At 44.5% G+C, this 27,909-nt stretch overlaps 2 protein-coding genes across 5 annotated transcripts in view; one reads left to right on the top strand and one right to left on the bottom strand.

The window, feature by feature from the left end:
* The first annotated feature begins 145 nt into the window (after window positions 1–145).
* LOC120897541 overlaps window positions 146–27,909 on the top strand; it is a 32,257-nt gene continuing 4,493 nt past the window's right edge. Inside the window, exon 1 of the mRNA XM_040302511.1 lies at window positions 146–1,092. Within this exon, the coding sequence (XP_040158445.1) occupies window positions 215–1,092 (878 nt within the window). The 5' untranslated portion in view covers window positions 146–214. The remainder of the gene's footprint in view (window positions 1,093–27,909) is intronic.
* LOC120897542 (carbohydrate sulfotransferase 11) lies at window positions 1,125–27,896 on the bottom strand. Of its 4 annotated transcripts, XM_040302513.1 has the most exons (7): window positions 27,525–27,896; window positions 26,502–26,669; window positions 17,455–17,983; window positions 4,518–4,821; window positions 4,227–4,432; window positions 3,601–3,768; window positions 1,125–3,479 (listed from the first exon to the last, which is right to left on the bottom strand). In XM_040302513.1, exons 3-7 carry the CDS (start codon window positions 17,587–17,589, stop codon window positions 3,090–3,092), a joined length of 1,203 nt encoding a protein of 400 aa, XP_040158447.1. In that variant the 5' UTR covers window positions 17,590–17,983; window positions 26,502–26,669; window positions 27,525–27,896; the 3' UTR covers window positions 1,125–3,089. The 4 variants fall into 4 exon arrangements, with proteins under 4 accessions (XP_040158447.1, XP_040158446.1, XP_040158448.1 ...); XM_040302512.1 differs by lacking the exon at window positions 26,502–26,669; XM_040302514.1 differs by lacking the exons at window positions 26,502–26,669; window positions 27,525–27,896 and adding an exon at window positions 27,034–27,502.

Genomic DNA, 27,909 nt, shown 5'->3' on the forward strand with positions numbered 1-27,909 from the left:
GCTTGAAAACGCACACATTTCTGTGAACAGTTCAGTTAGATCCTGCAAAAACCAAATTCAAAATAACGGCTGTGAATCGACAACTCGCAACACGCGACGTTCTGCGCAGAATCTGATCCAGCCCTATAAACGCACAACGCTTCCAAAAGCATTTGTTTTGATTTTAACGCGCGCGCTCTTTCCGCAGTCTCTCGCTAGCTTCATCGACACCGATATGAATCCGGGCGAAAAGTACGAACAGGACATTCCGAAACGGTTGCAAAATGATGCCATATTTGCAGAGAAAGTGTCGCTTACCCGTCGCTGTGCGGTTGTGTACGTGGTAACGTCGGATCAGCGCTTGTTCGAGGTGCGGCAGAGAGCGATTCTGTGTCAGGTTCCGCTGACCGTCAGCCGGATCGAGCAGGGACGACAGCATCAGCATCCGATCGTAAACAACTCCCGGCTTTTCAACGACACCCCGTACGAGATGGAAACATCTCCGGTGTTTGACTGCCACGAATCACCTCCCAGCACCGTCAACGTTACCCTCTTCCGGGCAAACGATGGAACGCAGCGGAAGCTGTTTATTCTCGTCCAGCTCGATCGTACGCTGGTTGTGGTCGAACGACGCACCACCACCGACGGTTGCGATGGCAACGGGCAGCTGGTGGTACACTCGCGGTATGAAGACTTTCGGCAACTTTGCTTCGTCGAAAACGTTCACCGTCCCGGGAGCGGCGCGGTTCGGATCGAGCTGGAAGACCGGGATGGTCCGATTGTGACGGATTTCCAAGACACACCGAGCCGTTTTGTTGGTCGTGTTGGTGCTCGGGGCCCGTCGCTGGAGGATAATTTCACCTGCTTCGATGAGGTGCTGAAAATGTTGCGCGACCAAACGACGGAACGGAAGGCACAGCTTGCCACGGCCCAGCTCACCGTCTGCGAAGTGTTCCACGGGATGAACGAGCGGATGAAGACGGTACCGCCCCTGCTGCGATCGTCCATTGCTGAGGAAAAGGTCCCGCTCGTGCGGTACGGTGAGGTGTGGCAGAAGATCCACAACGATCGGTTGCTGATCGGTGTGCCGGTGTACAACTGTACGTACAGAAGGTAAGTACGGAAGAAGTAAGGTGCACATAGTGTGGTGTGAAGTTTACTAGAATTTTATTTATTGCCATTTTCGTTTTCGTACTGCTATTGCATAAGTGTTTAGAGCTTAAATTTTTCTCGGTTCGTCCTTTTTTTCAAGGGGACAAGGAACGGATTTGGAAAAAAACGGAATCAAAACTACACTACGTTCTGTCGTTTGCTCCCCCGGCACAAGCTCCCGAATTCCGATTCCGATATTGTATTTTCAATGGGCCGAATTTGAACTTACACATCCAAATAGCGGTGAAATCTTTTCGAGCACAAATTTTGGTCTCAGTGGTTGTTTTTATTTGCTACGAAATTTTGGAAAACTGATTTTTTTCTATTCTACCTTCCCACTACAATTTGGAAAGCGTGTGATTGCGGGGGTTTGCTTTCTTGCACTAAGTGATTAGCAATCTATCTCTAATACCGATAAACCGACCGAATCTGATTTGTGTGGTGTATCCTTCTTTTTACCCTCTCTTCTGCTCACCCGGTCTGATATCATGATACACATCCCGTTTCGTTTCTTTGTACAATCTCTCCACCAACTGGGTCGGTTTTGGAATTGATATCTTTGGTGTTGAAACTTACGTTGGAATACATTTGTGTATGTGTGTCTCTGTGTGTCTGTGTGTCTGTGTTTGTTTGAAAGAAACTTCCGCTAATGCTCTACAGCTGCTAAAGTGCTTGAAGCAAACCAGACAACAACCATTAAAAAACAATGTCGCTAACACACATCCCTGGGAGAGGAAGCTACCCATTCCTTCTATTTCTATCCTTGACTAGCCTTTTTCCAAATACGCACATTGGAAGCCAAACATTCTGCTTCCCATGGGGCTTAACATTTGCTGCACAACACACAAAACGAAACAAAACGAAAAGTAGGATCGAATCTTCCTCACACACACACATACACAACCTAATCTGCACGATGAAGAAAACACGCTATCTACGCCTTAAAAACTACTGTATCAATCACGGTTTTGGTACCTCGTTTGGTAAGCCTCTCCTGTGGTTTGTCGCAAAAGCAGGATCGTTTTGCCTCCAAATGGATCGGGGTTGGGAGCGTTCTGCTATTATTTTTAATTGTTTCAATAATTTTACGTTAAGCTTAATTTTGAAATTCATGCTTCCTTTGTAATCAATATGCCGAAATCGTATCGAACAAAAAAGCTAATTGCGCATAAAACTGGTTCGAGAAATAATCTACACCGAAACATGCAATCATATGTATGTGTTCGTCCCCCTCACCCATTTTTTTCCTCGCCTTAATCGCTAATGGACGTATCTCCTATATTAAATAGCTAGCAATGGGGTTTAGCTAGTTGGGTTTTGATTATCCTTTTCTTGTTCTCTTGGTTTCGCTTTGCTCTCAAATATGTAGAAAATATTCCGCGCCCCTTTCTCCGGCACTATGGCCGGCGCGCTGGGGGGACCGTTTCCGCTTTCCTTTGTTATTATTATGCTTTCCTTTCCTTGCTGAATGTATAATATTAATGCCCGCTACACTAATCCTAAGCTGTTCCGCGCAATTGTTGTCTTTTAATTAGTGTCTTTCTCTCTGTGTCTCGTTCTCTCCTTCCTGTTTGTCTTTTCTGTTCTGCTTTTAGTTTCACTAGGCCGTCCAAACGTTCCCGCGCTCGTCGTCCCTTCCATTCTTTACCTTGATCTGTGTCCCCACCCTTCACATGGAATTAGTGTGTAGAAGTTTGCTATCGCGCTAGTAATTTGACGTAATCCATGATATCTCACTATTTAAATTGCCCTAATTTTGCTGCTCGGCACGTCTAGAATAGGGGGAGAAAAGGTGGAAAGCGACCGTTGCGAGCTGGAGAGATTTATTCCCCCCCCCCCCCCCCTTCACAGAGCGTTCTATCATCGATTAATCAATTTTTCCAATTTGGTTTCACTACAACGGAACGACAAAAGGGGTCAAGAAGATACAGAATTGGGCCAGAATTTGCTCACCTAAACTAGTTCGTAATTAAGTCCTTAAAGTAGCCCTTGGCACTGTAGCCGAACAGTTCGAAATCGAACCGATAGTAGTCGTACAGTCCCCGGATCTGGGCGTTGTCCAGCTCCGAGAAGAACCGGGCGAGCACGTCGTTCGTGTGCGCCCCCTTGCCGGCGTTCTTCCACTGCGGCTTAATCACACTGTCCAGGTGGCCGATCGCGACCAGATAGTTCTGGTCCTCCTCGAGCGTCTCGAACTTCGCTATCACATCGTAATGGAAGAAGCAGGGCGTGCAGAAGTGCGTCACCGGCACCCAGTGCATGTCGATCTCGTAGTGCGGATGCTTGATCTCGTCCAGCAGATAATTGACAAACTCGGAAAAGGTCGGATGCTTGAGCAGTGTCGTCGGCTGTGCCAGGGGGTAAGGCAATTTGCGCAGGGAGAGAGAAAAGGTAATAGAGGAAGAGAGAAATAAACGAATGATTTAAAAGGGATCTTTTCTTTTCCGCTTGCAGGATGCGGGCGCTTACCTTCCCGTTGACCGTTTTCCGGTACTTCTGTATGATCCGGTTGCCCAGCTTGTGGTGGTGCGAGTTCGGCAGTGCGTACTGTATCTTGTCCTTGTACGCACTCACCAGCCGCTCGAACGGATGCCGCACGATAATGAACGATATCGATTCGTTGATGGCTTGCTTTAGCTGTTGGAAAAGCAAACAGGACAGAGATGGGGTGTGTAGAGTGAGCGAGGGTGCGATAAAACCCGATATGATAGGCACGGGGCATATAGCAAACGCTAACAACCGGAACCGAAGTTTTGCCATTTGATTATCGTCGGAAGAAAGGCAAGGGAGGGATGGAGGGTGCAGCTAATAATGAAATCAATCCCAATCGATTGAAAGTAAGAGAGGGGAAGGCTCAAAGGCTGATCAGGTTGCTTGTTTGCATATTTTACGTTTTGTTTGTCATGCGGTCATCATAATCCGCTATTATCCGGGCACTAGGAGGGAGTATTGATTTTGTGCGACCCCGTTTAAAGCACCTCAATATCATCGAAAAGATGGATACTGAAATTAAGTGGTCCCTTTGCCCCCTCCCCCTCCTCCCCGTAATTGTATTGCAATTTTAATGCAAAAAACATACGACAATGCCAGCTTACCTTTTCCACCGACGGCCGGGGGTACTTTTGGCGGGCCAGCTGCAACGGGACGTCCTTCGTTTTGCGCAGAAACTGGGGCGTGTAGCCCGCCATCAGGTTGAAGTTGTACATCCAGGAGGTGGAGGCCGCCTTGAACACGTTGCACCAGACGAGATGGTACTCGGGCTGGATCAGATATTCCCACGCCTTCGGTTTATAGTTGTGCTCTGTGAGGATTGGAAGTGAATCAACGCAAAATAACCGTTAAATTACGGAAAAGAAGGTTTTTTTATTGTTTCCAGGGCTGCTTACTGGGCTCGTTCAGCCGGTGCTCGGCACACTTTTTCTGCAACCGCTCGACTCGATGCTCCATCCGGCGCTTCATGTACTCCATGTCCAGCCGGTACTGGCTGTTGAGCGTAGCGTTGTTCTTAAGCGCGGCCCGCGCCGAGTAGTGATCCGGCCCGGCCTGCCGTTCGTGCTGTGCGTGCTGCTGCGGCCGTAGCCGGTGCTGCGCGAGCCGGAGATGGTGCACGATACCGTCGGGCGGATGAAGCGGCACACGGAACGGGAGCAGCTGCTGGCGTGTCGATCCATTGCCAGCGATTGCTCCGTACTGTGTTGGGGGTGGAGTGTGGGAAGGAGAAAAAACGAGAAGATACACATATCAGGACAATTAAAAAAGATTAGTGAAGCGAACGGGATAACAACACGAGTTTATAGATTTAATTAGATTGTTCTTTGTATGCGGTCGGTGGTCCGGACAAGAAAAATAACGAGAAGGATGGTTTAAAAATAGTTTCTTTTTTGTTTTTTTTTTTCTGTAGCTGTTTACTATCGGTAATGAACACAAATCATGTTTGCGGACACAATGCGACTGCGCTACCAGGCTACACTTAAATCCATGGTAATGGCATTTTAATACTAACCCGAGCGGGAATCATCCAATCCACTGCGGACCAAGGTGACCCATGGATGCGGATGCTCACTGTTTTGCGCTCTCTTTGTATCGCACAAAACTACCCGCACGTGGGACAGTCGCGTGTTGTCCCAATTTGTTATGCCTTGATTATGATAAAATGGCACACTTAGACTCACACACTAGTGGTGGGAGCTCGGAATCGGACCTACCCGATTCCGATTCCGTGTTCGGAATCAATTCCGGAGTCGATAACTATGCTGGAATCGATTCCGATTCCAGATTCGATTCCGGAGCCGATTCCGGAGTCGAATAACGAGCTGATAGCGAAGCCGATTCCGAATTCAAAGCTGAATTCAGAGCAGAGCAGAGCTGATTTCGAATCCAGAGCCGATTCCAAATTCGGAGCCGTTTCCGGAACCAATTTCGGAGCCAATTTTGATTCCGATTCCGGAGCCGAATCCGGAGCCGATTCCGAATCCGGAGCCGATTCCGAATCCGTAGCTGTTTTCGGAACCAATTCCGACGCAGATTTTGATTCCGATTCCGGAGTCAATTTCAATTCCGATTGCGGAGCCGATTCCGAATCCGAACCTGGAGCTGATTACGATTCCGGAGCCGATGTCGATTTCGCAGCCGATTCCGAATCCGTAGCCGTTTCCGGAACCAATTCGGGTGTCAATTTCGATTCCGATTCCGGAGCCAATTCCGGCATCGATTGCGGAAACTAATTCCGATCCTACTATCCGGGATCGATTCCAGAAAACTTCAGACCTAGCCGAAATCGATTCCGACAAAAACTTGATTTCTCCCATCACTAACACACTAACACACAGCCGACGTCGGTAGCAAAGGTGTGTAAAAGATTGTTCCGTCCGGTTGTACCACCAGCGTCCACTGCGGTTATTGGCAGGCTGTAGATGAATAGCGCGGAAGGGTAATTATGCGACACACACAGTTCGTTACCATTAGTCGTCGCAAGTGGTCACCAGCAAGCTCTGGATGACGTCACGTTTGGTTTCGGTAGCGTAAAACCACTGCTTCTACAACACACACACACATACAGGCTCGCTGTTGACACGTTGTTTGCTACGGAAGCAGAGATGGAAGGAACTTAATTTTCCAGCTCGATAGTTATAATAATGAAAAACACAATGCCGGCGCATACACATTTCATGCCGTTCGGTTTGACTCGTGCTTACCTTGTGCGAGCACCGGCGATGGAGGCGCCTGGCACGTTTCCCGCAAATCCTTGTCATATTCGTCGTAACAAGCACAACAACCACAACAAAAAACCTACCGGAGTTTGTTCGAATGATGTATAATGAAAAAGGGCGAACCAATAATCAGCGTACCCGTTGACCTACATTGCACAAGAGATAATGCACCATATTGCAACGTGCATGCAGAGAGCAGCGTGTGTATGCCATCCGTCAGTGCAAATAGTGGGTTTGGCAGCGAGGGTTGCTACCTAGCGTTAGCAAGGGTCACGTGGTGTGGGCGATCGGAGGGGACGGAATGATTTAAAACATCCTCTTCTGATATTGCTTCTGTTGGTTGGTTGTTTTTTTTGTTTGGTGTGTGTTACCAATCGCTTTCAGGTGCCCTTCGCTCGAAAAACGAAGACCATCCATCGACAGAGCTCCAATCGAGCGTGTGTTTCGACAGCGAATGACCGACACTCCCGGCACTCCCGGAACTACGGGGAAGATATATTGTTTGTGCACGAGCTACCGAATTTGTTCGTGCAAAAACTTACCACCCCACACTCCCCCCTACAAAGGTGTGTGTGTGAAGTGGGGTAAGGGGTAGTACAAGCATCAGGGCACCGTAAGCATATTTTGGTCATTCCATGCTTGGCATGCTGCCAGCTGTCTCATGGGACGGGTGGGATGGGTTTGAAGATTATCTGCAATCCACCTCCACTTCCACCTCCTCCTCCCCTACTGTGCTGTGGGAATTTCAAAATTGATCGGCCAAGCTCACTGACCGGAACACTATCGATTTGTTTACCGTGTGTGTGTGTGTGTGTGGTCGGGCAGTTCTGTGCACCAAAAATGTTGGCACTAGCGCTACATAAAATTTGTGTTGCTGTGACAGGCCGAAGGTTCGACTGTTTGCCGAAAAAGTGTGGGTTGGGATAGGTTGGGAATGGATAAATTAAAGTTTATCTGTTTAGAGGGGTTGCAGTGGAAATAAGGGCGGGAGGTCATACGAATGGCAAGTGTTAGCAAAGGACAGGTACGGTTTGGAGGTCATCTTATAGGCAGAGGTGACCTTTAGAGGTGTTTCTTTTTATATATCTTCTGCCGCAATTTGGTTTTGAATAATTTGGTAATTATTATAATAAAATTCGTTCCATGTTTGACTCCATTCAGGATGAGAAAAGGAACTATAAAGTGATTTTTTCTTACCGAAGTCTAACAATTCGACGTCGAGATATCCTCCATTTGCAAGAATGTAATTCGCTTAAATCTTTAAAAAAGAATGTTCGTGATAGTAATATTGGTACCACAAAGTACAACACTTTACATGTTTTTTTCGGTTCAATATCTAATGTGATCAACATTATTTACCACATGATTTTCACCACGCCTTAGGCTGAACTTAGTTTGACAGTGCCTTTGCGGCGTGTTCATGTGCAATCATGTGCAAGAACTCACAAGAATATAGTGAAAGTTGTACCGAGTTTTACAAGTAACTTTACAATGACAACAGCATCAGTTACTTTTACTGTTTTCGAGACGTTTTTCCAACAATTGTCAAATGTTATATTTGCATTACAATAATATTTCAGATCATGCACATGATTATCAACACACCATTAGCTCGATTGAGTTTGACAGTTAGTTGTGGTGTGTTGAGAATCATGTGGAAGATTTGAAATTTAATTGGGATATCAATACAAACGTTTTTGATAAAACATCTCTAGGGCTGTGAATTAGTGTTGGGTAAATCTGTTGGGGAATTGAAATTCATGAATTTGAATGAATCTTTGAAATGGTTCAAATAAACTGAATTTTGGTTGCAAAGATTAATGAATCTCGAAAGATTTATGAATCTGGAATGACTTACAGGGTTTACCAGCATAATAAACAACTGTTCACTTGTTTATAACAATAGTAGTTTTGAATAGACACCGCTGTCTACCACTTGCTCACACGTCAGATGGTGTAAGCTACTCTGTCCAATTGAATAACACAATTTTTGCCTTCGATTAGCAACTGTCAGATTCGGCACAGTTTGTTTTGTTGGGACAAATTTTGTAAAAACCAAACATTTTCAAACACGTTTCTTTTATTCAAGCAATATGCAGTATAAACCATACATTTCAATAAATCAAAACATTAATTTTGTTAATTATAAAAGAACCACAAGAAACCGTGCCGAATCCGACCGTTGTGCAATTGAAGGCGAAAATTGTGTTATTGAATGGGACAGAGTAGCTTACACCATCTGACGTGTGAGCAAGTGGTAGACAGCGGTGTCTATTCAAAACGACTATTGTTATAAACAAGTGGACAGTTGTTTATTATGCTGGTAAACCCTGTATGAATCTCAAAGTCTCACGAATCTCGAAAGACTCATGAATCTCGAAAGACTCATGAATCTGGAAAGATTCATACATTTCAAAAGATCAATATATCTCGATATATCTCGAAGATGAATATCTAGGGCTTCATGAATCTCAAGGGATTCATGTATCTCCAAAGATTCATAGAGCTTGAGCTTCTCATTATTCTTCTTCTTGGCGTAACAAGCTACGTGCTCATACCAGCTATACAGACCTTAGAGACTTCTTTGCAAGTAACACGCTGTCAGATAGATTTTTTCGCTATGTGGAGATGGTCCATGCGAGGCTTGAACCTATGACGGGCATGTTGTGAGGAGGGATCGCAAAAGATTCATGAATCCTTGCATATATATGTATTTTAACGGATATCTTTTCTTTTAGAGTCATGAATCTATGGAGGTTCATTTATCTTTCGAGTCTCATGAATTCTTGAAGATTCATGCATATTTAGTGATTCATTAATCCTTAGAGATTTATAAATCTTTAGAGATTCGATTCGGAAGTCGAATCACTCGTCACTGAAGATTCATATGAATGAATCTCAACGAAATATTCAGAAAACTTATTCACATTTGAAACCGACTCGAAAACCCCTGTAATTCGACTATTCCAGCCCATCTTTTAAACATGTTTTTAAACGAAAACGTTCTACCATATTAAAAGTCCACTGGAAAACCTGTGAAAAGCGGAACGGAATGGACCAAACGTACGAACAAATTCACCTCTACCTTCCCCATCCGAACAAGTTATGTGGTGCTACATGGTGAGGATGTAGACTGCAAGATAAGCTTTAAATTTAATTTCCGTTCCGGCCGGGCTCGGAAGAGGCAAAGTTGTTTGGGAGTTAAACGTGTATAAATAATTCTCATGATGATGATGTTTTCACCCAAGGGGAAAGCGGGGGGAAGCAGAAGAGGGATGGAGTTCGACAAATTCCAAACATTTTCAGTTGGGTGGGGAGCTTTCTGTAAAGAACTTTTTCCATATGAACAGTTTTAAACTCAACTTGGAAAGCAGCTCGAATTGGTTTGGGCATTGGAGAAGATTGCGTTTCGTTAAAAGTACAATTTAACGGCATTTTTTAATGCCATGAATATAGTTCTAGGCGTAGTTTCGTACATAAATGCTTGAATGGACCTTAAAAAATATCCTCTCTAATCACTACTTTCGGAATGTTATCCACTCAAACCCGCCCGTTGCATTGCAGCTCGGGCTTTCAGTGCCACCGAATTGGTTGTGCAACGGGGCGCACTGTCCCATTATTTCCCAAAAGCATCGCCCGGCTGAACTGTTCCTATTCCAGCTGTCATGTTTTGAGCGTTCTTGCACACAAAAGGTAAAACGTCGTACCGGAACTTTTGGCCCGTTGCCGTTCGCCAGGCTCCGCACCTCAGCGTGTTTTATCTGAGCATTAGTTTAGTTTTATCGTCCGTCCGCCAGGACACTCTCTCCCTCTGCTGTGCTGTTTATTCAAGCAAAAATGAACATCGGGAAGAGCACAAGAGATGGCGCAAAAGCCGTTCTGCCGTTTCAGATCGTTTGACCTCGTGTACTGTCTGAGGTGTTGTTCTCATACAACCAGGAAGCGGGGAAGCGGCTCGGAATGTGAAATCTTGTCCTTATTTTTCCTTTCGCACATGTTTTGCACCAGTTAAAATGCTCAAGATGATGACGGTGGTGGTGGGGTCTGAAGTATCTTTTTCTTTTTTTTACTGCGACCAACAAGGGGTAAGCGCCACGGTCCTTTATGGCGTAATTAAGAATGTGGTAAATGTGGCATCGTTTCGTCACGTACTCTCCGCGTAATGGGTGGTACTTCAAGCAATGGGAGAGAAGATTAAAACCGGAACAAAGCAAGGGTATTCGGACAGAGGGGAGGCGGAAGAACCTGGGTGGAACCCCTTTTACGCCTCACATAGACACACAACACACATAGTGATGTTCTTTCTACCACTACAAGGACGACAACACAGTTTATCTAAATGGTCCTTTGTGTCCCTTTTTATAGTTTTTATTTTTCTGTCCAAAATTTTTAGAAGCAGCCACGCGAATTCTTTTGAAGCAGCAAACGTCCGTGTCGTATTGGGAAGGTTTGCTTTCTTTTCACTAGAGTTTCAAAAGCGAATGCTCCAAAATCTTCCAACCCCGCACGTCGTCTTCCGCCAAGGTCCAGGTGCTGGGAATGGCAGACAGTTATGCAACTTCGCTTATTGGATTACACGTGTGACCGTTGCGTTTTCCCCGCTCGTGCCTGTGGGAAGTTGAAAAGACCGCCCCGTTGTGACTTAAAATGGTTCAAAATTCCGATATGTCGTTTTAGCTTCGGAGTGTCATGTTTCGTCGCACACGCGGCAAAGATGCTTGGGAACGACAGTGGGAAAGCGGGGAAAGACACTACACGCTTGTCGGTGGTTTCATTTATCGGCCATGCGACACACCTGCCACACGGTGCACGTGGTAGCATCATCTGTACCAGGGGCCCGGGCACAAACATTTGATCGTTAGAATCAGCAAATTTGCATTGTGAAAACAGCCCAACAGCGGTGCCCCGGGCGGAAATGGGAAACGAAACTACAAGATCGGCTAAATGTTGGATGGCTTTAGCGCGTGTTTTGTGAGACCCGGGCCAGCTGGTGTGTGTGTGTGTGTGTGTGTGTGTGGAGTGTGCAAAGAAAGAGACCACCGAGAGTTGTGTTCAACCAGTGATCCGTCCCAATGCAGGGAAGGAAAACGATATTCAATGGTAAAGAAAGAGAGAGAGCGAGAAGGCAGTCTTTAGTAGCTTCGAACGGTGCTAGTTGTCTGTTAATGGATTCCATGGATGCTATTCTGCGCGCCAGGCGGAATGGGAATGCAGCGGGGGAGGGAGAATTTTGATGCTTCCGGGGACGTTACGGTGCTCCGTTTTGTTTGACACAAACAAACTCGACGAAAGGATCCGGAGCTTTACAGCGCACTCTGCAATTGCGGGGGAAAGGTGGGAGAGAGAGAGAGGGAGGCCTTAAGGCACACACACACACACAAACACTCATACACATACATGATGGAATGGAATGAAAATGTTACACACAATGCACACGTCGGGGAGTATGTTTGCTGTAGAATTGGAAAGTTTTCACCCGAACCCCGGTTGGCAAAACACTCGAACGGCAAATGGAGGGGCATTTTCCACTGCGGGGTATGGGAAATTCAAACAACGCGATGGTGGCAGTGGTTGTGATGCGTCAGAATGTGACTTCTTCCCGGAAGGCGAGTATAGGGCTGTGCAGTACAGTCAGTCCACAACAAAACGATTCATTTGGGTTTGATGATCATACAGAGCATTCATCTATCTACCACACACACACATAAACACACCACTCTTTACTGGCAGTAAATATGGAGCGGGATTGAGATTGAGAAGGGGGCAAAACAAAAAAAAAGGAAAGCTCACCCTTACATTCCTGGAGGGTGACTTCAGAATGGGATGTTTTGGGAGTACTACACACGGCTCTTGTTGGAGATGTATGTTGATGGTAGCAGGTTTTATTCCTTTTACCTTACAAACATGACCTTATCTCGCATCCGGATGTGGGAAAAGGGGCTGGGGGAAAACCAGTACGCTGTTCCAGTTTTTCTCCGCTTGTTGCAGCCGTGTGCTGCTTCCGTTTTGTGTGGAGTTTGTGCGGAAAGCTGGAGTAGGAATTATTATGAGAGCGCAGCACCGTTGGCTGTTCGTGCTTCGTTCGTGTGTGCTTTTTTGTATATTGATCGGTGAATATTAAACAAAAAAAGACTGATTGCTTCTACGCTTCGTTTGTTTGCATAGAAAGCGTAATTTTGATGGCTGATGAGACTTTTGAGTCAATAATGATTCTCGTTTGGGTGGTGGAAAGGGTCTCAGAACGATTCGATGTGATATGACAGTCGCAGCAGTATTTTATGGCTCAAGCAGCTCAAGGAATTGGTGCTTAAGCTACATCTGATGACGTTGGCTTTGATATTTACGGGTCGTATTATTGATGTCATCGAACATCTACCAGTGGAATATCATTTGCCGCCTAGCTAATTTTCAAAGTTCTTGTCTCTTTAATTGCCCAAAATAAAAACCAAAAACCACATTTCAAGCCAACCATGTAATGGGGAACTACCTTGCTTTCCAAGGATACAGATAAAAAGTTACATTAACCTCATAAGAGTAAAAATTGCAAGGTAATTGATATCAAATTTGTAAACTCCTTCAATTTTCAACCGCGAGCAATTGGTAGATGTTCTTCAACAATTGAAAAGTAAAATGTCCTATTAATGCATACTCTTCACCTAACAGTGGGGCCCTTCACGATTCTAGTCAGCTTTTTTATATAGAGTTTGACAGTTGGAAGCTGAAATCATATAAACAGTCCATACAAAACCGCACACAAAAATAGCCTGCGATTTTCAGTCTAGATTATTCTAGCCTCAAAGCTAGAATTATATTCGAACACCTTCTCGAAAAAATTTTGCATTAAAGAGATCAGGTGGTGAAATTAAGAATCAAAGTGTATGAGGTCCATAACATGTATTTTATAACCAAATTTAAACGTCATTTTTTCACAAAACGGGTGAAAACTTATGCTCAAACAGGCTTTCTGGTAGCTTGACGAATACACAAAACATTCTTAAAATCTTGATTCTGAAACAGAAGCGATAAAAGTCAGCCTTCTAAATTCATACACCTTGGGATAAGCCCTCCTGTATGTTATACCCACTTAGATAGCAGCTCGAAAACTGCTTTACAATGCAAACAGCTGACAGGCTGAAATTTCAGCCTACCAACTTAAAACGGAAAGGGCCCCAGTTTCAGCCTTTAATTTCCATCCTGTTAACTTATAGATGGCTAATTGGTATAACAAAGTTGTTTTGGATTGCGTTAACATTAAATCACTTACACAAAACAAATGTCTATACACTAACTCTTTTCTTGGGTAGTAATTCTCGTTCTTTAGGGAGTACAGTCTTTCGCAGATTTACGCAACACTCGAGTCATGCGAATTTGAGTTGACTTTCAAATGTGTGAGTTACGCGAATTTGAGTTGAAAGGAGAAATAAAATTTTTCATGCTATTTGTTTGAAATGTGTAATTTAGCGCAAACAAGCACTGAATTTCATCAACAATAATCATTTATTAACAAAATGGCTGAAAACATGATATTCGACTTACGCGAAAATCCGAGTTATGCGAATGAATGCCTCCGCAACGCATTATTCGTGTAACTCGGGGAGAGACTGTAATGCATTGCATCTATAAAGGTTCAGATCAGATACTAATTTAGAGACTATACCACACACTACTCGCCATGTCTTGTCTTTCTGGTTGATCTCACCCCATAACTTCAAGTTTGTGCTTGTGATTTCGCACCTTCCAGATTAGAACTCTGTACAAGTGTGTCGCTAAATCATACATTTGATGCCTGCACTGTGGGGACATTGGCATTGGCAAAAGGTCTAGGAACTATTTAAAACAAGCAAGTTATATGGTTGAAACATTAGGGCTTTTTTAGCCATCAAACAAATGCAAGAATTAATCTCGATCAAATGTATTTATTCTTCGGTTATACACATTCTGACAAACAGGACGCACAAGGTCTCCAACAATTGAGTTAGATGTCTAGGAAGTTCGACTACCTCCAATTCTCTAGCTCCTTAACTGCCTTTGGCTTTCTTTGTGTGGCTTCTTTCATGAATTTTTGTTCGTGATTTTTAATTGTTTATTTTTAAATGTGGCTAAATGTCGAACCATACAATCGGCCAATATTTTGTACTTTAGTTTAACATATTGATGCAATTGGAATGCCAGTTCGTTAAGGTAACGAGCATATCACGTAGTACCTATTGAGTCTTATTTGTTTGGCATTGCTTGATTGACGACAGCCTTATACATGTTTTATGAATGTTCTGCTCTTCTCTTAATTGCTTGACAGAAATTCCAAAGTGTTCAATGTCAACACAAAAAAAAAAAAACGCCACCCATTTAACCATTATTTATCACCAAACGGTAACAGGTTCGTTCCACTAATTGCCATTAAATGTCAATCGATTCGTGTTGTTTTTGGAGTGTTTGAGTGCGGTATGGTTTTACTGAAAACTCTTCCCTAAAATATGGAAAACTTTCGCTGGACCATTTACACTAGCAACCCCCAGAGCCTGATTTGAATTGCTCCATAACTGGATGGGGACAGCATTAGCCATAAAGGTAGTTTGTGCGGAAGTGGTTTGATTTGTAGCAATATCGATTATCGACAGTAAACGATTGTTCAACGAATTAAAGATGAAGCAGGGGCCTCGCCGCTTTATGGGGGTCGTTTCGACGGATCCATTTCATGCCTTAACAAACGTCGGCTTCCTGTTTTTTCCGCTTTCCGAAGTAAGCGGCTTAGAAGGTTAAAAGAAACACACACGCACCAGTACATACGGCCAAGCAACAAATAAAGCAACCGAATCATTGTAGATCACTTTACCCGTTTTGTGCGTTGCTAGAAGATTTCCCAACCACACCACATGCAGAGGGTAGTAAAAACCACCCGCCCTTTTGTTGCTGGAGCACTCCGAAGCAGCGCTAAAATCAAGCAACTGGAAAAAAGGTTGTTTCGCCACGGTTGTCTGAATTTTGTTGCCCTTAATATTGGCCCTTGAGTGGAGCACGCGGGCAATTGAAACCCGATCCCGAGGTCTAGAAGCTCAGACCGTCGGTCGGGCGATTGCGGCGATTCGGCGAAGTGTCACTCAGCCCGGTGTAGCGCCGTGTAGCGTATTAAATTGAAAGAAATATTGGACGTTTTCGTTATTGTGTGTTCCATTTTCCTTCGGTCAACCATATCCATTGCATGATGGGCACGGGAATGGGCAAAGGAAGGAAGATCCCTACAAAGCGCTACGGGCCACTTGATGTGAGGTGATCCCTTGGAGTATCGGTATCCATTTTTTCTGTCTTGCACTCCTTCGCTATCACCAAGATAACCCATTTGTACTGCTACTCTGATGGTGACTTTTGTTTTTAAGGTCACACACACACAAACTCTTCCTCCCCGGTCACAAAGTACGGGACAGGGAATTGTTACAAACTCTGTCTGTGTGTGTGGGTTTTATTTTGTCGTTGTGAATCTTCTCCCCATTTACTTTTGTTGCTTTGCCGAGTAAGTTAAGTGACCGAACATTGGAACGGAACACCCGTCTGTCAAAGAAAAGGGAATGACAAACTCAACGGTAGCGGGTGTAGGATGTAACAGGATCCATCAATTACTGGGTCAATGGTTGAGCAAACAAAAACACGTCCACAGAGATACCCTTTAGGCGGGTGGTGTTGTTACCCTTTTTCTCCCTGCTTCAGAGGCGTGAAGCGATAGGGAAGCATATTGACCAGCTCCTCATGAACGATTCATGTGGTTCACGTGCAAAGTGTAAGCCTATCATTTCCAAAAGGAAAGGATAAATACATACGAAATCGGGCTTTTATTTGGCAGAGAGTTTCGTCTGTTTCGATTTGATTGGGAATAGTGTACTGTGTGGTTGGTTTAGGTCGTGTTTTTGTTTTTGCTGGAAGTACACTGAAAGGACAATCATTCCAATCCCATTCGGTTTGGTTTCATTTGTCAACGGAAAGGATTTAATTTTAGATTGAACCCATTTTTGGACCGGGCTGAAAGGAGCTGGCTGATGTCCGCATTCTTGCTCCACAAGGGGATCATTAGTTCGCATCCATAATTACCAACCACACAAAGCATTGGTCGGTAGTTTGCCTACTCGGCATAGAAAGTCCCTGTTTGCTGTATCGGTTTGACGTAGTTGGGCCTTTTGGGGGAGGGATTGGTACCACAAATGGTAGCAATATCTCTCTTTCTCGATAGCCGTTAAGAATAGCTATCGTGTTATCTGGAGCATATTTATAGAAGGTAATAATAGCACAGAAAAGCGAGCTGTGGGGTAATTACTTTCGATTACATGAGACGTAACAATACACAGCTTATCTTCGAGCCGATTTACTGCGCAAAACTACTGCAGCAGATAAAGGTCCGTTTGGTGCTTGAGTGAAAGTGGATGTGAATTATTGTTTGCTTGATGATATCGCTCAAAATATAAACCCAAATTTCGAGCTTAATACTATTTTAATACACTAAAAGAGAGGATTTCATTATTCGTTAACTATGTTCTCTATTTTTATAGGATAATATATTAAGTTATATATAGTTCGTCGACACTCCCTGCTAAAGGTCCATTTAGTGTATGAATGAAAGTAAACCTAACGTAGCTCACATAATGGAGCATATTACAGATCAAACCATAAGATATGCTAATGCTTCTTCAACCATTTGCTTCATTTTCTACTATAAAACATAATATGTAATATGATTTTTCCTTTTGATCTTAAGATATATTGAGGTTAGATATATCGATCTTCAGAAATGACGCATTAATTTACAACTTTTAATATTTATTAAGTGCAATTTATTGTAAATAGTTGACACGAGTGTAGTATATTCTTTTGCTACTACGACACGATAAGTTAGATAAGATTGCGGTTGTGATGGAATTGTAGAAACAGCCGAAAAAGTTGTTCTACCTTGTGATACGCTTGGGTTGTGGGGTATTATTCTTGTAAAATCGACTGAGAGCAACCCCCTTCATCACTCCAAATTTCCAAAGAAACTATGTAAAATAATATAAATTTTACATCTATGTACACTCGAGCACTAAATAGACCTTTGGCCTGGTTTGCCCACGCGCTCCCTCGGGAAACTTACCGTGTACTGGCGAAAACGGTAGAGCTGATCGGAGGTGATTAGGTAGAGTACGGTGAGCGGAATAACTGAGAGGGTGGTAAAGAATAGAAAGAGGCGCTTAATGATGCGCCATTTGGTCCTGGTGTGTCCTTTCATGTAGTCGCGCCACGCTTTCGTCCATCGATCGTCCTTCGATCCGATTAGACGTACAGAGAGAGAGAGAGAGAGAGAGAGAGAGAAAGAGAGTCGAATACTGGGAAGAAGGACGGGATGGGCAGGAACTGTGGCTAAAGAACCGCAGCAGACCGGGGAAGTAGTCTCCAACGCTTCAGGACGCTCGGCACATGGCGCTGATATCGTCGGACTGGTCCCGCTGGCGCATAATTGGTGTGGCGACCGTACTGTGTGTGTATGTGTGTGCAAACTTGAAGTGGATTGTCCGTCCGACGTTGATTGATTGCGCTGTGATTAGCGGTGATCCCTTTTTGTTGCAGACGCACGATCCTCCTCTGTCAAACGCCGGTGGTGGTGGAGGTGGTGATGTTAAAATCTGAAAAGGAGAAGAGCGTCCTTTGAGTGCAAATGATAATGAGCGGAGTTTTCTTCACATTGACGATGGCACAGTGCAGTGCGGTGGCAGGAAATGAGCGCACTGGGTATATAGCCACAGTATCTTGATGATGTTCCTCATTTACATTTCTTGCGCTGCTGTTGTGTTCCGGTTTGGCAAGAGCGTCACACTTCAACGCAAAGATAATGTGATGAGCTGCAATTGTGCGCATTATTTGTGTGTGTGTGTGTGTGTTTTTTTTTCCACCCCCTTTAGGCGACTAATGAAGCCACTCTTAGTACGAACGGGGGAAAACGCAAGCAGATTGAAGGAGAGGTAGAGCTCACGATGGCGGGTTACGGGCGGAACAGAATAACATAGCGTAATTGGTGTGTTTGTCTTGATGTGTGAGAGTGTCCACTTGTGGGCGGAAGGCACCAAGTAGTACCGGGTTGAGCTGCTTAAGTGTTCCGACTAATCCGACAGGCGAACGACTCTCAGGACAGTAATCGGCCTCACCCGAGAGCCGATGGACCACTTAAGATAAGGCGTTTACCAAGACAATGTGCTGCTTGTGTGTCTCTATTTGCAGGCAAAACATCCTACGAAAGAGTCATTATTTATGATTTTTTTTTATTTTCCCTAGTTTGATAGGCAGAAGGAGGAGTCAGTTTCATAGTGGAAAGTTGTCCACTAGCTTTGATTTCTGGGCTAAATCTACTTAATTTATGTTTGAAAACAGTCTGATTGATTTTCAAAATCAAAGTCGGTCAAAGCTGCTGAAGATGTATGGGGATCTTTTCGACCAGTATAAAGGCTAACATACAATGTTAGCAAAGGAGTTTCAAAGAGTTTCAGAGAGGTCTTTTGACTGTGTCTAAGAAACGACTTCTCAAATGTTAAAATATGTTTCCATATCGTTCTGCCTGTGGAGTGCCATGCACTGAGCATATCTTCCTCCTAGCTCCTTAAATCAAAGTCTACGTTCAATGTTTCTGTGAAAGCTAAATTTATCTTTGTACGATTTTTTTGGTTGATCCGTATAGCTTTTAGTACCTTAACGCAGTCAGTTCACATTTCTTAAATTGGTTTCGTTTTCTGAATTTCCATGTTTCAGTATACTTAAATCACCAATATCGCAACCTCCGAAATATTACTTTGAAGAGAGTGGCTGGCATTAGCGCACTCGGCACTACTAACCAGCGCGCTTCATTTGGGTTCATCCATAAATTACGGAACACAGACAAACATAATTTGGGACAAAGATACCCACAGCATAACATAATTTACAGTATGTAGTAAGTAATATTGGCATTTTTCCTCCAGAAACCTCTCGTTCTATTACTATGATAATCGTTAATGCTAATAACAATACATAATCATAGATTTCCTTTAATTTAAATAAATTAAATAAATAAATAAATAACAATTCATTCATTTAGTGTAACGCGCTTAGATACGTTGATCAATTGCAGATTTCATGGTTTATATATTTTAATATTTCCTTTGAAGCCTCATAAAACAGATAGACGCTGTCTTTTTGTTTTTAGAGAATTATTAACAGTTATTACATACTGATGTGCTGTATGGAGCGCACCCACGACTCCGATCCGACTCCGACTATTGTTAGTCCGATTCCAACTTCGGCAAAATGGAACCACTAGATCCACTCGGAGTCGGAGTCGCCCGGAGTGGTCCGGAGTCGTCCGGAGTTGTCCGAAATCGCCCAGAGTCGCCTGGAGTCGCCCGAAGTCGTCCAGAGTCGTCCGGAGTCGTCCGGAGTCGTCTGGAGTCGCCCAGAGTCGTTGGGAGTCGGAGTCGTCCGGAGTCGTACAGAGTCGTCTGGAGTCAATCGGCGTCGTTGGAGTCGTTGGAGTCGTCCGGAGTCGTTCGGAATCGGAGTTAGTTGGAGTCGGAGTTGGTCGAAGTGCTTGTGATCAGACATTTCCTTTCGTTGTGTGTTTTTGTCTTTCATTTTGCGCGTGCACTTCTTATACAAGCCGATCTCGGCCGACTCCAAATGATTCCGTCTGCAGCCTTTTCTGGATGACTCCAGACGACTCCGGACGATTCCAAACGACTCCAAACGACTCCGGACGACTCCAGATGACTCTGGACGACTCCAGTTGACTCCGGACGACTGCAGACAACTCAAGATGACTCGGGATGACTCCAGACGACTCCAATTCCGAACGAATCCGGGCGACTCCGGGTGACTCCAGACGACTCTGGACAACTGCGACTCCGGGCGACTCCAACTCCGAGCGGCTCCGACTCCGGGCGGCTCCGACTCTGGGAGACTCCGGGCGATTTCGGACGATTCCGAACGACTCCCGATATTGCAGCGCGGACCTAACTTCCGGCGTCGATTTCAAATTTATCGAAGTCGGATCGAAGTCGACTCCGAATTTTTGCTAACTTTACCCATCACTATTATTACTTATGATGAAGTAAAAGTGCATCCAAAATCTCGAAAGCATCATGTATCTTGCGTCACAAATGATCCGTAATTTATGGATGTTGCATGTAAGTGTACATCTGCAGATAGCTTTCGTGCTCTTCTCTTACTTGCAGTAAATTATGCTTTGGTAAAATTACACAAAAGAGTCACAAGACACAAAGAGTTACACAAAAAAGAATGAATAACATTATTGGTTCACCAACGCCATTAGTTTTTAATGAAATAGTTGCAAACGATGACATCAGAATGATCACCAAAGAGAAAATCACATACCTGTGCGAAGTGACAGTGTTAATTAAAGGGGGATAACGAGCACAATAGTTACGTCGCCTGATTGTTTTGCAATAATTTATTTCTTCATCGTTTTAAGGGTGGCACAACTCATCATAATCGCTCCAATAGAGACAAACAGTTTATCTCTCTCCCTCTGTGTGCATAACGCACAATTTGATCGGCGCAGTATCTATATTCATTGCAGGTCCATTTAGTGCACGGTGTGGTGTAGAAGGTGTTTATTTGTTTTGCTGCGCATATGTTAAACGTTTTGCACCTTTGCGTGTATATTTGCTTTTTTGTTGATTAAACAAAACTAATAATTCCCCAGTGCTACCAGACGAGCAGAAAATGAGCAGTGGGTGAAAATTGGTACATATTCCACCGCCGTGTTGCGCTTTTACGCAGTGTACAGGGTTAAGTAAACGCACGTACACATACGCACGAACGCACGCACGCACGTACGGCAGCAAACGAGCGCTGCGATGGCGGTTAGGCGTTGGGTTAGGCAAAATAAATAAAGCGATTTTCGTACCCAAACTTCCACCCAAAACGAGTAGAAATTTGCCCTCGTCTGCAAGCTGCTGCGAAAGGGGTCAGGGCAGGTATGCAGACTGGTTGATTTATGTTTCCAGACCGGACGTTGCCTAACTTCCGAAAGTAATTTCGGTGCATGATCTCTCAATGGACAAACGCATTAGTAGTTCAGCACGCGGTTGAAGGTCAATATTGGCGGTTTGATGATCACGCCACGTATCGTTGGCCAGTTAAAATGACTGCTAATGTGAGGGAATTGTTACCGTGGCAGTGTTGCGCTAACTAGAAGAGCTATTTTAAAATCATTTGTATCTTTCTCTGGGAACCGGGGTAATCAGTGTCATCTTTTGTGATACCAAACAAAACAAAAAAACCACAATATCATAACACACAAATTGTACAAACATTTTTGTATCGCTGGTGTACTGTCTATGGTCCAATGTCTGCTGATATCGCGTTACTTCCAAACGATCGCCCCAAACAGATACCAGCCGACAGGCGCTCGTCGCAACTGTTGCCATTGTTGGAGCGCCCGCCGCACTACAATAACATCACAACACACACACACACACCAACCGACGAGTTTAATTGAACGGAGAGATACGTGCAGTGGCCGGTGCCATTGCCAACCCTCCCTCCCTGAATGATGTTTCGTGCGTCCGGCTTTTCGCCGCAAGACGCGTTCTAAGATTCATGCGATTTGATCACGCACTGATAAAGCTTTCGGCGAGGCAAACAGACACGGCAGTGGGTTGGTAGAAACAGGGGTGAGTTACTAATAGAGAACACCGACCGTTCCAGGCCCTGTGCAGTGCATGTGGTATGAGGCGGGGGGTTTTTAGATACATCAGATTGATTAAACTGTAGGGCCAAGCGGGCTGGAAGCGTAGGAAGCGTTGTGAGCTGGGTCGCTAGGCAAGACGCATTACGAAACGTGACCGTGGTCGTAGATTTGATTCTCAAACCCTCCCGATTCTTCTCCCCCTTGGGCTCGATGGGATGGAACAGCGGGCAAAGTGAATCGTTTGCGTGTCCCGTTTTCCGCCTTTGATTGCGCTACCGGTCCGGAGGTTAGTGCGTTTGAGAACGTTGGAGCTAGCATGGGGTAGAACCTCCGGAGAAATTGAAAACTGACGACGAGGTCGAGGAGAGATACTTATGCTGCCAATGTGAAGGTCATCAGCAACGGTTATAGAGGGGTTGTTGTTTTTTTTTTTGCATCAGTAACTGTTTTATTTGCTCGTTGGCGCTCTTCACTATCGCTCTATCGAGGACCCTGTGGAAGGCGCTCTTCACCATTGCGATTTGCTCTATTTATTATAATATCGTTCATAAATGACTGCCGTTATAAGTGTTATTGTATTTGCATCACTTTTTTTTAAAGTGTTCTTTTGGAATGAAAATACTAGACTGTAAATGTCTAAAAATAGATGTATCAACTGTATCAGATGATCTGTAGAAACACTAGAAATAACTGTAGAAATAAGTCTAAAGTCAAATAAGTATAAAGCATTATCAAGAGTTTAAGAACTCTGCTCACAAGGCTACCGTTTAACAACCTTTAAGAGTTCGCTGGTCGTTTTTGCGTGTAATTGTGTAAAACTGGTGGTTTTTGGACAATGACTGCCGGGAAAGATTCACTACCACATCGACGTGTATGACTAGATTTTATCATTGGCTGCGTATCAGTCAGTACCAGATCTTATCATTGGCTCAATTAGACCATCATGTAGTCGGGTGTGATCGGTCTTTGATAAGCTCGTCGTCTGCCGCAGTGGGCAGCAAACGTTGCCGCATGTAGAGCCAAAATGTCGACTGCAAAGAGACAAATTGAAGTAGCTATGGTGGTCTTAAGAAGGGCAAAGAGTCATATATTGCTGATTACGCGTCTCCATGAATAAATATGAATAACAAAGGGCCGTAATTTGTTTGAAATTGAAATTTGAGAGCTGAGGGCACAGAAGCCTTCATAATATTTTTAAATGACTCTCAAATGTCTTAACTCGATCTCAAACTGTTTTGGTAGACAAATAATAATTTCGCTTTGTTCTACAACTTTTTGTAAGGTTACAACTCATTCTTTGGTTTGTCTTACTGATTGTAAAAGTTAATCAAAATTTACCCCTCTTTTATGTACACCACCAATACAACATGTCATATTCTACTAGCAGTGTCTCCACTTTTATCAACAGATTATTAAGCTGTAACATCCGTCCTGCTAACATCTAGCAACGTTTCATCAATAGTGTAAAGCCCATTACAGCTGATAAGGCAGTTTCAGGCTAGGCAGCGGCTGTCTACTTAATTGGTAGTACGCCTGGTACGTCCGATGGCGTCACCTCCGGTAACACCAAGTGCAAGTCCGGTTGTATATGGTGTGTGGTGCATAATCTGCTGGAATGTAATTTTGCGCTTCAATTGGTTAGTTTATCAGAAGGCACCTTTCAGCATGACTCCATCGCGCAACACCACACCGAACAACGACCGACGTGTGTGTGTCACGATATCGCTGTAGTTTCGAGCATTAAACATGTGGAAGGGAAGGGGATAGAAAGTGCATTCTCTACTAGCAAGGTTGGTGTCCCACCGGGGGTACTCTTATCTTGGCCGTATCGCTCACCCAACGACGCCTCGTTCGCTTCAATGACAATCACTCAGTTAATGATGTTATCATCCTTCTTGCGCGCATCGTGAAGAGGATGGTGGTGGTGGTCGTCGTGACACAAACAAAGAGACGGTAATGTTTGGGGAAGAGAAAGCGAACCGTGGGGGGAAGTGGCGCAGCCTAATTAGCTTCGAAATTCAATTAAAAAGTTTTCCACACGCTTCAGATAAGTCCTCGTGGTGGTGGTGGTGGTGGTACCGGGCTGGTGGTCCCGCATATCAGCTTGAGCGTAGCAACGATGTTTATGTTTTGCTCTACACCACCCCATTGCATTCTTCCCGCTCTGTCATTTCCATTTTTGTTTTTTGTCCGCCAAAAGGATAAAATGATAAAGCCAATCTCGTGCATGGAGGCGCACACGAGGGTTATGCAAATTAACCAATCCATTCTCCCTGCTTGGTTTGTGCCAGCACCTCGGCAACGCTATACAACTTTTCGCGTACTTGGTTGATACCACCATAGCAAACAAAAAAAAGGCCCCAAAAGGTGCTTGCATGAGTGCAGCAACCGTTATCCCTTTAACCGTAATTAATAGAGTGTGTGTGTGTCTGTGTGCGGAGGGTATTTTCTGTTTTCCCAGTTGCACGGTCCGTTTTCGGTACACTGGGAAAATGCATTTGCAGGTGGTAAAAAAGCTCATAAACGTTTTGTTCACCCTCTTCCCTACTGTTGATAAAGGGGGGGGGGGGGGGGGTGAGGGGGTGCATAAACACGCGCCGGGTGCATGAATTGATTAAATTTAATCCCGTTTTTTCGTTTACGTTTTTGAAAGTTGCGTTTAATTGAACGTGAAGCAAAGCTCACGACAGCATGCACACTTTTTTGCAAAGGTGGAAATGCTGTTTTTTTCTACAATATGGATTTTTGTGCAAAATGTGCATTTTTGCTCGATTTGCAATTCAATTGCAGCGTTAATAACATTTCGCGAATTAAAGGAACATAAAAAATCGTCAAACGAACTACTGAAGAATGATTATATGATTTTATTTTATGTTATTTCCTGCCCACGTGTAATTTTCTGCCTATGTGTATTACACACACACCGCACATACTGATACTGGAATTAATTAGTCCCAACTTAATCACCGTGTATATAGTAAATAATGGGGTTTCTATTCTTGGGCAAGGCAAGCTCTAGATGGGAATCGAACTAGGTTCAGTTTATACAAGAATCGGCTCGTCTAGACAATAGACCACTGGGCGGCCCCATTTAACGTACATTAAAAGTCATTGATAAGCAAACTATTGTGGCTGAGCGGTTGTGCTGAAATCATTTGAATGCCAAATGATGTGACTTAGATAGCCAAAAATAACCAAATTTTATTTTCAACGGTCATTACTTTAAACCTGTACAAGGGAATACTTATTGTAGCAAACATGTATTAATGGAATTCGATTAAATCTTTCGAATGCAGTCGAAAAACATGGTCTTATTATGTCTATACTTCCATCGATAATTGGTGAGTAATTAATTGGAACAACATTCCTTCGCACCATGTTGGCTTACCAAGGACTACACCTTCCCGGGAAATAGCGAAGCTTAAGCCCTTACTTGTTTACAAATTACTCGAATGCTTCATTTTGTTTTAATCTTGCTCCTCTCTACATTCTCCATAATTATAATCTGCCTTTACAGTGCGGTACACTCTAACATGAGCACTTAATATTTCGTTTTTAATATACATATTGACAAAAAATAATGATAAATTTCTATAATTATCCAATTTACGTTCCATATTGACGATTTTTGCCAAGCTACAGCCAAATACATCATGAAATGGGGAAGACGTTATGAAAGATCCTGTTCGATGTTAGGATCTAACGAACTTCACGTCTTTGGTGCTGGATGATTTTCCTAGGATATTGGCATTTTTTGCAAAATTTTGACTAAACATTATCCTCACTGATGTTTAAAGACAGTCAAAGACAAAGATTTTTAGAACGCTTACTGCTTTAAACCTCCTCTCAACTACTATTTAAAGCTTCCAGGCCATGTCTGCTAATTTTAGACACCTGGAGGCCACCGGGTACAACGTTCCGTTTTTTTATAGTCTTCCAACCTCGTTCTAAGCGTTGTTTGCACAATCCAAACCTGAAACCTTTCACCATTCAACCGCCAAACGGTGTTGAACTGTGTATCGATCTACGCTTTCCCACGGCCTTTCCCTCACCCTTATCGGTCTGAGCGAGTGGGACGAGAATTTCCCACAGTCGGACACAGTGGGCAAGGGGTGGGCGGGCTAACGCAAGAAGGTTCCGTTGTCCCGGTGATGGCAAGCAGCTAGGCGTCCATCCATTGCCCATACAGGCAAACAAAAGGAGGCAGCGTTGCTGTTGTTGCTACGAGCAACACGGACATTTCCACGAACACACAGCCACATTGCATGCTGTCAGGAGGAGACGCTCTTTCTCTTTTGCATGGAAATTGTAAAATTTCCACAAAACAAGTAAGTTATTTTGTTTGTTTCATTTCTCTTTACGTTCGTGTTTAAAGTTTTAATGTTTTTCATTGCGCTTGTTGGCGTGATGCGGCGAAGACGACGGAAGAAGACGCATAGCCACTCTCAAAATTCGGTACTCACACGAGAACGCTCATATTTTGGGCATTCTTTCTCCCGCACGCTCCCTTTCTGCCACCCAGAGAGGAATGTTTTCGTGCCTACAAAATTCCGCGTCCTGCCCGAAGAAACCTCGGTATACCGTTTTCTGCACCGAATTTCGCACACACTGCACCACTAAAAGCAAACACACTAACCGAACAGATTAAACAATTGGTTGTTCATTCTGCTTTAAGATGGAAGCAAAAAACACTAAAATAATCCACAAGACAACTGAGCACGGTAAGGAATCCAAGTTACGCCACAGCACACTCTGATCAATCGCCGCCAGCACCTTCACACACTCTGTACCGCACTGTTTGTGACATTCGCGTGCATCGGGGGGAGGATTTCACAAACAAAACAAAAGGGAGAAGACAAAAAAACACGATGCGGTAATAACTCAGCAAGCAGATATTTTAGGTTCACTTGTGCCGAAAATTGAGCTCACCCACCCGTTTTGCCGCTCGTCTCGCAAATAAACCCGTCCCGAAATTGCGCCACCAGTGGTACGTACCGCAAGGGGACACGGGAAGCAGCGATTCACTTACAAAAATAGAACAAAAACACTAACGCGCAGCACAAACAGACGCAGCAGCAGCAGCAGCCGCCAACGTCGCCGCGGAACGCGTCTTGCCTGTTCTGTCGGGTTTGGGAATCGCTAGAGAAGTCGTCGGTGACGACGCCGCCGCTGCTAATGCTACTGTGACAAAAGCGACCACCGCTTCCCCGTCGAGTGCTCTCGCGGTGCCGTGTGTACACACCGAAAAGTGCCGCTGTCGATGCGGCACGCAGCCGCGGAAAAGCCCGACCGCGTGTACGACCGCCCGGTTCTCTCTCTCTCTCTCTCTCTCACTTCCTCCGCTATCCTACACTTGCACACTTCCGGAATCGCGCAAATTGGCCAGCAGCATCACAAACACAAACACACACTGTACGCAATTGCGGTGCTCACACCCTGGTGCTAGCTGCAGCAGCACCCACCGGAAGGGTTGACACGAAACCTACCCCCTTTCTCGAACCCCGGCGGTTCTCAATGGTTGCTGATGGTGGTGGCGTTGGTGGTGCGTCCGGATTTGCGTCCGGTACGGCGAACGGATGGCATGAAACTGACCGAGGGTGGATCCGTTGCGCTGTGTGCCAGCGCTTCTGATTGCGTACCGACTACGACGGGTTCGGTTGGCTGCAGTGCCGTACCGTGTGCTCTCGCTCTCTCGCCTGGCGGCCGTCGACGCTCACCGGTTTGCAAAAATCGGAGCCGAATAGGGTCTCCCCCCTCGGTGGGAGTGCTTTAGAGTGCGTGTGTACTCGAGCACAGAGCTGGGGTAGTAGATAACAACGCGTCCGTTTGGTTAGTGGACGTGCGCGTGGCCTGGCGGTTTGACACTGTCCC

The sequence above is a fragment of the Anopheles arabiensis genome, chromosome 2, assembly GCF_016920715.1.
Source record: "Anopheles arabiensis isolate DONGOLA chromosome 2, AaraD3, whole genome shotgun sequence".
In the NCBI taxonomy this organism is placed as follows: Eukaryota; Metazoa; Arthropoda; class Insecta; order Diptera; family Culicidae; genus Anopheles; species Anopheles arabiensis.